Genomic DNA, 10,720 nt, shown 5'->3' with positions numbered 1-10,720 from the left:
GATTGTAGAAATCTACAGTAGAAGATTACAAGGTAACTTTTAAACTATTTTATTTACAGAAAATCATTTTTTATTAAGGGAAAAGTATTTTTTGTTCTTACTACAAGTGTAATATATATGTCTTATAAAAATTAAGGGGATTCCCTGGTGGTCTAATGGTTAGGACTCGGTGCTTTCGCTGTGGTGACCCAGGTTCAATCCCTAATCAGAGAACTAAGATTCCTTCAAGCCGCATGGCATGGCACACAATAAATAAATGAAAGAGTAAAAAAAAAAACCTTGTTGGGAATATAAAACAGAAAGAGAAAGTCTACTATATTTCAGGCTTCCAGAAAAAATCATTGTATTTGCAGATTCCACCTTCCCTAATGGCTCAGATGGTAAAGAATCTGCCTGTAATGCAGGAGACCTGGGTTCAGTTCCTGGGTCGGAAAGATCCCCTGGAGAAGGAAATAGCAACCCACTCCAGTATTCTTGTCTGGAATATCCCATGGACAGAAGAGCCTGATGAGCTACAGTCCATGGGGTTGTGAAGAGTCAGAGAAGACTGAGTGACTAATGCTTTCACTTTCATATTTTATTGCATATACCAACATTTAAAAAATCAACTTACTTTTATTATGTATTTGAAAACAGGCTTCACCCTTTTTTCCCTTACCAAATCTTAAACTTTTTTTTTTTCACATACACATAACCATGTCTTTTATTTTGCTGACTGTTCAGCATTCCATTGTACAGCTGGGCTGTGGCATGATTTAACCAATTCCTGCTCTGATATTTGGGGATTTTGTCAATTTTCAAATAAATGCAGTGCTGCAGTGAACACTTATGTTTTCAAAGATATTGTTTATTCAGCACAGGAAAATTTAGGTTAAATCATTGGTTGTCAACATGGCTCTAAGAGCAATTTAATAATTGGACTATAGCCCCTTTGTTAATCTTGTTGCAAGCTGTGTATTCATTTATTTTGCTCTCCGTACGTGGGGCGCTGGTTGTCAGGATTCTGTCGGTCTTTGTGCGCACGGAAGAGACAGTCGTCATTCTAATCTGTTCCCTCCAGTGGCGCTGGAGGGCGCCGGGGCTTCCTCAGTTCCCTTTGGCGCCTGTACTGCAGGCGAGGGAAGTGAACAGGGGCGTCCCGTGGCCTGGGCAGCAGAGCAAGCACATTGGTGAAAGGTGGTGGCTCTTCAGCCTCACCAAAGTCTTGCTTTTAAGATTTCAAATATTCTAGAAACAGCAAAAGCTTCCAGCTGTCTGTTCGTGTCAGACTCACTGAGCTCCTTGTCACATCCACAGTTCAGGAGCGCCTTACGAAACAAATTGCCGTAGCAATCATAGAGGCCTTGCGACCTGCTGGAGTGGGGGTCGTGGTTGAAGCAACGTAAGTCTGTTTGCATTTAATAATGTCATAGTGGTTTTTGGGGTTGGAGGTGTAGGGAGTCATAGGCTTAGGTGTAGTGAATGTACACAACAGTAACAGCTAATGATTTCTTTAGCTCTTTGATTCTTTGAGCAGAGTTTTCCAAATATGTTGTCACATATTTAAACAATAAAGAGTTGTACCTAAAAACAAGTAAAAAGGGCAACTGAAGACACTTCTTCTGAAATTTGAGGATTATGTGCGTCTTCTGAATTCTGAGGATTATGTACGTCTTGTGGGCAGTTTTCACCCATTCTTTGTGCACTGCTGGCTAACTTCACCCACTTTGGTCACCGTTCTCTGGATCCCGCTTGGTGAGACCAGTGTGCCTCAGTACTTCTCTAAACACCTAGGCTAGCTAAGTGCTGCTTGCCTGGAGAATCCCAGGGACGGGGGAGCCTGGTGGGCTGCCGTCTATGGTGTCGCACAGAGTCGGACACGACTAAAGCGACTCAGCAGCAGCTAAGTGCTGACTTGGTCCTGAAGATGGATCAAGTGAGAACTCTGAATTTCTTTTTCTCTAGAAGTTATGTATCTCTGTAGACCTTTGTATTAGTTTCACCCAGGAAGAAAATTCCACTTTTCCTCCTCTGACTGGACGCCTTAAGGACCCAACCATTGACAACAATAAAAGCTGTAAGGCTTAGGAACTTAAAAAGATGTTTTAGAACAAATTTATCTAAGAAGTGACACTTTGACATACTTGATAACTGTGATTTAATCTTTTGGGCTGCCTTTATTTAAAAACCAAACCAGCAACTGTCTACTCCATGGACTACCTTTGTTGCCTTGTTTCATAGACACATGTGCATGGTAATGCGAGGAGTGCAGAAAATGAACAGCAGAACCGTGACGAGCACAATGTTGGGGGTGTTCCGGGAGGACCCGAAGACTCGGGAAGAGTTTCTGAGCCTCATCAAGAGCTGAGCCTCAGCTTGTGCCACGTGGTTTTCAGATCGTGCAGCTAGAAGCGTTGTTTTGTCTGGTCTTAATTGTTTGTACATTCCACTTCCAGTTGTTACAGATGTGAACTCTCATCTTTGTCATTAATTGTATTTAATAATTATTTATAGCAAGTCAAATAAAAGTAATTAATTAAGGGGTGAGCCCTGAATTTTCTTCTTGCCACCTTTTAGTGGCAACATTCAAGAAAACTGCCAACAGTGTAAGTTGCAACCCCATGGACTATAGCCCGCCAGGCTCCTCTGTCCCTGGAATTCTCCAGGCAAGAATACTGGAGTGGGTAGCCATTCCCTTCTCCAGGATAGTGTAAGTTACTTATATAAAACCCCTGCCTTTCAGGTAACCTGAGGGTGCTGGGAAGGGAGAAGGATTCGTGTGTTTTGTTCAGAGTATGGTAATTTGATTCAGAAGCATAGCAATGTTGGGAATGGGAGAAAATTATGGTCAGTATGTTTATTTTACCCTCTCCAAACAAAAATGGTGTCATGCTTGAAATAATTTATATACAGTGTGCAGCATTGCTCTGCAAATTCAAAATCCAAAAGGCTCCACTTTAATCATGATTATTTAACCACCAGTGACACTTTATTTTTTATATATTTTTTAAACTATCCAGTTGTAACATGTCACCAAGGGAAGGTAAGTGGAATATCTATGTATTTTAATTTCACTATGAGTTAAAAAGGCAATTTCTACCTTCTGTTCTTTTTAAAATTCAAGTACAGGAAATTAGTTCCTGGAGTTGTTTACGAGTATATTCTCATGTCAATATACAGGGATTTAGACATTTAACTCTCTGTGCCTTGAGGAGAATATCACACCATTTAGAGTGTAGATACCTTTGCCTTTTTTTTTAAAAAAAGCCATTATTTTATAAGACTTAGTCCTGACATTGCAAATAACTAGTTCTCACAGTTCTACCTTTTCATTTTTCTTGGGAGCTTACTTTGTGAGTTCCTTGTAGATGCCGCAAAAAAAAATTTTTTTAACCTATCAAATATTTTTCTAAGTATTTACAGAAACTTTTGAAAGTGTCCATCATTTTCAGGTTTGCAGAACCATAGCTTCCGTGAGTGTGAGAGAATGCAGATTACACACTGAACTGTTTTGAGCTCTGTCCCATGTCTAATGAAAGCGATTTTGTTGGTGTCTGTGAAAATGCACCATCATTTTCTGGAATGAGTGTGAAATACTGGAAACTGGAATACTAGTTTCCCGTGTGGTCCAAGTGGATCTTATCTTTGGTGTGACTGTTCAAGTGGGATAGGTCTTTTAGTCCAGGAAGCTGCTGCCTTATTAATGATTATCTTAAAATTTCCTCCACTGGGGCAGTGTGGGCCAAATTGAAACAAACAACAACAGCTAAAAACCCAAACTCTCTGCAAAAACAAACACGGTTATTCCATGGAGAAGTCTCTGACATGGAGAAGGCTGACACTGTGCTCTTCAAATTTATCCTGCTACCTTAACAAGGATTAACTGCATACTTGCTGTAACTCTGGCAGTTCTGTCTCTGCCACTCTGATGCTGTTTGGCTTATGCAAGGGCAAGATGGCAGAGGTGGGTTTTTGTGTGTGTGTTTTTTAAATTTTAACTCTTCCCTACTTCTAGTTCCTTTTATTTTTTTCTATATTTGGAGTTTCTAAAGTAGTTTGGTGGTTGATTCTGAGTTCCTTTTAAAATCTAACCTGATATAGACATTATCCTGTTTAAAATTTAGACAGAGATAGAATTAACATTCATCTCATGCTTAATATTTTAAAGTTTTTACAGCTGTGACTTGGAGGACCAAAGAAATTGTTAGCTGTTAATTCATCTTCCTGAAATCAATTGTATTCCTTTTTAACTCTTTAAGATTCCCTAGAAGTGTTCTCATAAAAGTTTAAAATATCCATGGTATCAGTCTAGAGTATTGGTAAATGCAGAGTAACTACCTTGTCTGTTTTACTCTGGTCTGTAAGTTATTCAAAATTACCTTTTCATATCTGTGGCCTTGAGTTCATTTCAGAAGTTTTTAAGAATTTGATGCATTTAAATACACTATTCAATTTAATTGTTCAACTTTTATGTATGGTGTATATTGTTCCTGAAGTTGGTTTTATTTAAATTATTAAACTGTTATGACTTTGTTCTTGTGAAAATAGTTTGTTTTTGAACCACTCAATTATTTTTATTGCATTCTATTTTAGCAAAGATACCCTTCATAATGGCTTCTCTCAGCCACCAAGCTATTAGATTATAAATCCCAGAACATAAATTTACCCCCGGCTCTCTGTCTCCCTTTGGGTATTACTTTCCTCACCCTCCTGCAGTAATGGGCAGGGGAGATCTAAGGTAAGAGTAAGGAATCTGAATGACCCTCATGTCCCTGTTCTAAGCCTAACTTTGGGTAACTGCAGCTCCTGAGAACTGGCACTGCTTTCTGTGTGGGAGCAGCTGAGGAGGGAAGAGCTGGCTGGGGCAGGGAGCTGTGCAGTGCAGGGAGTAGAAGAGTTTCTCTCTCTTTCATAGGGAAGAGCCTGCCTGGAAACTTCCAAGGAGGAGGAAAAGTTTGCTGCCACTTTTCTGTCCATGCCTGGTGACCTCATCAATCCATCTCTTGGGCAGTCTTCCCATTCCCCACTCCAAGTAGGCAGAGGCCCCAGCCCTCACTGATTGTCAGCCTGTCCAGGAGCCGGGGCCACTATAGTGGCCTGCTTCTCCTTGAAGGATCTGATAGCCTATAGATAGTGAACCTAATCACCTAAGCTAGGAAAGAACAAAACATTCCTGGGTTTTTTTGGCCATGCCACACAGCTTGTGGGACCTTAGTTTACCTCCCATGGATCCAATCCACACCCTTGGCAGTGAAAGTGCAGAGTCCTATTCACTGGGCCACTAGGGAATTCCTAAAACATTCCTGAAAACCTCAACTCACAGGTGTCAATAAAACAGTGAGCTACCCAATAAGCCCAAGTTGCTGCTTCCGAGTTCTTTCCCACTAAAGGCTGAATTGGTTGAAAGAACAGAGCTGGAGAAATTATGCCCTCTGACTCTGGACTATACTACAAAGCTACAGCAATCAAAGCTACAGTACTGGACAAAAACTAAAACAGATCAATGAAACAAAACAGAGCCAAGAAATAAACCCTTGCACTTATGGCCAATGTATGACAAAGAAGGCAACAATATACAGCAGAGAAGACGGTCCCTTCAGTAAGTGGTACTGGGAAAATTGAACAGCTATAAATAAAAGAATAAAATTAAACCATTCTCTAACACCATACACAAAAATAAACTCAAAATGGACTGCTGCTGCTGCTGCTGCTAAGTTGCTTCAGTCGTGTCCGACTCTGTGCGACCCCATAGATGGCAGCTCACCAGGCTCCACCATCCCTGGGATTCTCCAGGCAAGAACACTGGAGTGGGTTGCCATTTCCTTCTCCCATGCATGAAAGTGAAAAGTAAAAGTGAAGTCAGTCGTTTCCGACTCTTAGCGACCCCATGGTCTGCAGCCTACCAGGCTCCTCCATCCATGGGATTTTCTAGGCAAGAGTACTGGAGTGGGGTGCCGTTGCCTTCTCCCGAAATGGACTAGAGACCAGATATTATAAAACTCCTAGAGGAAAACATAGGCAGAATACTTTCTGACACAAACTGCAGCAATATTTTTTTGGATCCATCTTCTAGAGTAATTGGAGAAGGCAATGGCAACCCACTCCAGTACTCTTGCCTGGAGAATCCCATGGACAGAGGAGCCTGGTGGGCTGCAGTCCATAGGGTCGTGAAGAGTCGGACACAACTGAGTGACTTCCCTTTCCCTTCTAGAATAATAGAAATAAAAGTATAAATGAATAAATGGGATGTAATTAAACTTTTACACAGCAAAGGAAGCCATAAACAACATGAAAAGACAACCTATGGAATGAGAGAAAATATTTGCAAACCATGTGACTGAAAACGGATTAATTTCCAAAATATCCAAGCCCCAAGTACATCTCAATATATATATATGGAAAAAAAAAATAGGCAGAAGACCTGAATAAACATTTTTCCAAAAGACATACAGTTGACCAACAGGCATATGAAAAAATGCTCAATATCGCTAATTACTAGAAAAATGCAGATCAAAACTACAATACTGTATCACCTAACACCAATCAAAATGGCTATCATAAAAAAATCTACAAGTAATAAAGGCTAGAGATGGTGTGGAAAAAAAGGAACCCTTGTACATTGTTGGTGGGAATGTAAATTGGTGCAACCACTATGGAGAACAATACAGAAGTTCCTCAAAAAACTAAAAATAGAGTTACCATGTAATCCAGCAATCACACTCCCATATACCTTCTGCCCTACTCATGTGCAGCTTCCCCTTATCAACATCCCCAGCCACAGTGGTACATTTGTTACAACTGATGAACCTACACCAATACATCATAGTCTCTCAAAGTTGACTGTTTACATTAGGTTTCACTCTTGGTGTTGTACATTCTATGGGTTTAGACAAATGTATAATAATATGTTCAGTTCAGTTCAGTCACTCAGTCATGTCCGACTCTTTGCAACCCCATGAATCACAGCACGCCAGGCCTCCCTGTCCATCAGCAACTCCTGGAGTTTACCCAGACTCATGTCCATCCAGTCGGCGATGCCATCCAGCCATCTCGTCCTCTGTCGTCCCCTTGTCCTCCTGCCCCCAATCCCTCCCAGCATCAGGGTCTTCTCCAATGAGTCAACTCTTCGCATGAGGTGGCCAAAGTACTGGAGTTTCAGCTTCAGCATCATTCCCTCCAAAGAAATCCCAGGGCTGATCTCCTTCCAAATGGACTGGTTGGATCTCCTTGCAGTCCAAGGGACTCTCAAGAGTCTTCTCCAACACCACAGTTCAAAAGCATCAATTCTTTGGCACTCAGCTTTCTTCACAGTCCAACTTTCACATCCACGCATGACCACTGGAAAAACCGTAGCCTTGACTAGACGGACCTTTGTTGGCAAAGTAATGGCTCTGCTTTTGAATATGCTGTCTAGGTTGGTCATAACTTTCCTTCCAAGGAGTAAGCGTCTTTTAATTTCATGGCTGCAATCACCATCTGCAATATGTAGTCACCATTATAGTATCATACAGAGTAGTTTCACTGCCATAAAAATCATTCATGTTCCAAGATTTTTACTTGGTAATGGAATTATTTTCTTTATTTCCTCTTTAGATTGTTTTTTTGGTTGATGTGTTTTTCACAGCCTTTTTAAAGCTGTAGATTCACTCTTGTTCCCTTTCTTCCATATTATCTTTTACCATTTATTTGGTCATTTGCTCTTGAGAAGCCCTATGTTTACCCCCAAGAAATGTTAAATGCTGGAATGTCTATGGCTGTCCAACCAAGGGAAATTTCAGCTGAGAGTAAGAGAAGGGTTATTTTCTTCTACAGCACTCCTCCATGACCTTGTACTCTACTCCTGAGGCAGCCCGCCCCGCCGCCGCCCCCGTTTGGTCCTGCTCAGCCTTCACCTGGGACATAGCACTCCTTTGTTTCGTAGCTCAGAGTCATCCTTCCACGTATGGAACAGAGTTCACTCCTCCTTTTTTGGGAGGGTCTGTCCTTTCTGGACAGGCTTCAGTTTTGAAACATCTACCACATGACTTCCTTGGCTTCATCATGGTGGTTTCCTTGGCTTTCAAGATTTGAGTTAAGGAGGAAGTGTTATTGTAGGACTGGAAATGGTGAATCCACAAGTCTGGACATCACTTTGCTGGCCTGATTCTGGGGAATTCCAGGGTTTTAGATGGGCCAATTGGAGTGTTTGTGTGCCTGACTTCAATTACTTACATTTCCATGGCCCTCTGAGCATGAATACCAGGCTCTGGCTGACTGGAGGGAAGTGAGTGACACACCCAGTCTTAGGTTGAGGTTCTTTTAATGCTTTCTATAATGGTGTAGTTATGACTTGCTTACAAATCCTGTTGGGATGACTCCTAGCACATGCAGTGCAAGGCCCTAATGTGTCCATCCACTTTTCCTCTTATTTCACATTCTCTTGTTTGGTTTGAGCAATGTGTCCACAACTCTGACCTTTTGAGAAATCCTTGAACTTTGGGAACTGACCGTGCTGCCCAGAGAGCTGTGGTTTGGCTGTTGATCAGTGCTGAGAAGGCTGTGTTGAGGGAGAGCTGTGATGAAATGCCAGGGTGTGTATCAAAACTTCCTCTGAGGCTGTCATACTTAGGTTTTGTTAATTTTCTCCGGGTTTTAGAATGAGTTTCTCCTCTTTTTATATATTTGAAAATGTGCCAAATGTATAGACAAAGATACTTGTCTTTTTGGAGGTTTCTCATGTCACCCATGTGATGACACTAATCTTTAAAGTCATATTTGATCTTGACTGGTATACTTCATTATGGAGACTTTTCTTTTTGTAGGGCAATGTCACTTGTAAAATCTAAGGGTAAACTGAATGAGAAACAGAAACACTAGTAAGTAAAAATCAGTTTAAAACAACCAGGGATGAAAAGCAGTGGCCAGCCAGTTATGACGACAGGTGATTGATCCAAAGTAACTGCCAACTTTGTTAACATTTTTCCATCTCTAAACCATCCTTAAAGAAAATCATATATGGGGTTACACCATCCTCACGGTAGTCCAGCAGAGCAACCATGCCATCTGGATTCATGTTTTTACCAATAAAGAACTGATAGTTTTTGAAATTAGCAAGGATGTGCTTGATTTGTTCTGCAGCCCCTGTCATAAAAGGTTTTACTCTTTCTGGTCTCTGTTCTTCAAGTTTCCCTTTGATTGACTTCATGTAATCTTTGATGTACTTCTTGTAGGCTTCTTTTGTGAAGCTGGTTTCCTGCAAGTGATGGTTCATGACAATATCGACACCAGTGATTACTAGGACTTAGATAGATGGGACTGATGTCATCTCGAGCTCTTCATTTGTTTTGAACGTTGATTTATTTGGAGCGGAGGCATTGTTTTTGAGAAAACGTGTCATGTAGGTTGTCTAAAAATAAAACGCATTTAAACTCAAAAAATAAATAAATAAATAAAACAACCAGGGACCATGTAATTATTTCACAGTGGTCATTTGGAAAGTAACTTTAAGCATATCTAATCTCAGGCAAAACTTCTCATTGCTAGGTCCTTCTGAAAGCTGACTCATCTGTGAGCAAGAAGCATGTGAGGTTGAAGTTCTCATCCAAAATCTTATCTTTTTCTTGCTAAACAGTTGTCAAAATCACCTTCTAACAGAGGGCTTAAGGTGACTTATGTCAATGCTTGATCATTTTAGCAGAATTTCCATATAAATTTAATATTTAGAAGATAATTAGAACATTAGAAATATCTCGTGTACTTAAAACATCAATAGGTCAACAATGAATTCTCGTGAACCTTTAACTATTGGTTTGGGCAAAAAGTTTATTCAGTTTTTCCTATAAGCCAGCACTTAGTCCAGTCGCTCAGTTGTGTCCGACTTTTTGTGACCCCATGGACTGCAGTACTCCAGGCTTCCCTGTCCATCACCAACTCCCGGAGCTTACTCAAACTCATGTCCATCGAGTTGGTGATGCCATCCAACCGTCTCATCCTCTGTTGTCTTCTCCTCCTGCCTTCAATCTTTCCCAGCATCAGGGTCTTTTCAGATGAGTCAGTTCTTCACATCAGGTGGCCAAAGTATTGGAGTTTCAGCTTCAGCATCAGTCCTTCCAATGATTATTCGTGACTGATTTCCTTTAGGATTGACTGGTACTAGTAGCACTTGTCTTTAACTTCATTTGAAACAATTCTATTAGATTGTATTGTGACAGCTGTCATATCAGTGTGCATTGAAAAAAATTGCTGAATTTTTGTGTAGCCATTTAAATATTGAAGATAGAAGAAAAAAGCAACATTTTGGCATATTATGCTTTATTATTTCAAGAAAAGTAAAAACACTACTGAAACACACACAAAAAGATTTGGGCAGTGTATGCAAAAGGGGCTGTGACCGATCGAAAATGTCAAAAGTGGTTTATGAAGCTTCTGAAGCTTCCTGCTGGAGATTTCCCACTGGATGATGCTCCGTGGCTAGGTAGACCAGTTGAAGTTGATAGGGATCAAATTGAGACATCAATTGAGAAAAATCAACATTATAACATGTGGGAGATAGCTGACAAATTCAAAATATCCAAATAGAGCACTGAATATCATTTGCATCAGCTTGATTATGTTAGTCACTTTGATGTTTGGGGTCCATGTAAGTTAAGCAGGAGTGGGGTGGCACCTTCTTGACTGTATTTCTGCACGTGATTCTCCATTTAAATGTAAAGAAAACATTTCACTTTTAAAACATTGTAATGAGTGATGAAAAGTGGATACT

At 40.6% G+C, this 10,720-nt stretch overlaps 1 protein-coding gene across 3 annotated transcripts in view; it reads left to right on the top strand.

The window, feature by feature from the left end:
* The window catches only part of GCH1 (GTP cyclohydrolase 1), a 61,320-nt gene extending 52,083 nt beyond the window's left edge, over positions 1 to 9,237 (top strand). For 2 of the 3 annotated variants that reach the window (XM_061428950.1, XM_061428953.1), the window contains 3 exons: positions 1 to 32; positions 1,297 to 1,381; positions 2,221 to 9,237. In XM_061428950.1, the coding sequence (XP_061284934.1) occupies positions 1 to 32; positions 1,297 to 1,381; positions 2,221 to 2,347 (244 nt within the window). In that variant the 3' untranslated portion in view covers positions 2,348 to 9,237. The remainder of the gene's footprint in view (positions 33 to 1,296; positions 1,382 to 2,220) is intronic. The other variant, XM_061428951.1, reaches the window with a different exon arrangement.
* The last annotated feature ends 1,483 nt before the right edge of the window (positions 9,238 to 10,720 follow it).

The sequence above is a fragment of the Bos javanicus genome, chromosome 10, assembly GCF_032452875.1.
Source record: "Bos javanicus breed banteng chromosome 10, ARS-OSU_banteng_1.0, whole genome shotgun sequence".
Classification (NCBI taxonomy): domain Eukaryota; kingdom Metazoa; phylum Chordata; class Mammalia; order Artiodactyla; family Bovidae; genus Bos; species Bos javanicus.
Note: the sequence above shows the minus strand (reverse complement) of the source record. Positions and strands in the feature narration are given on the sequence as shown.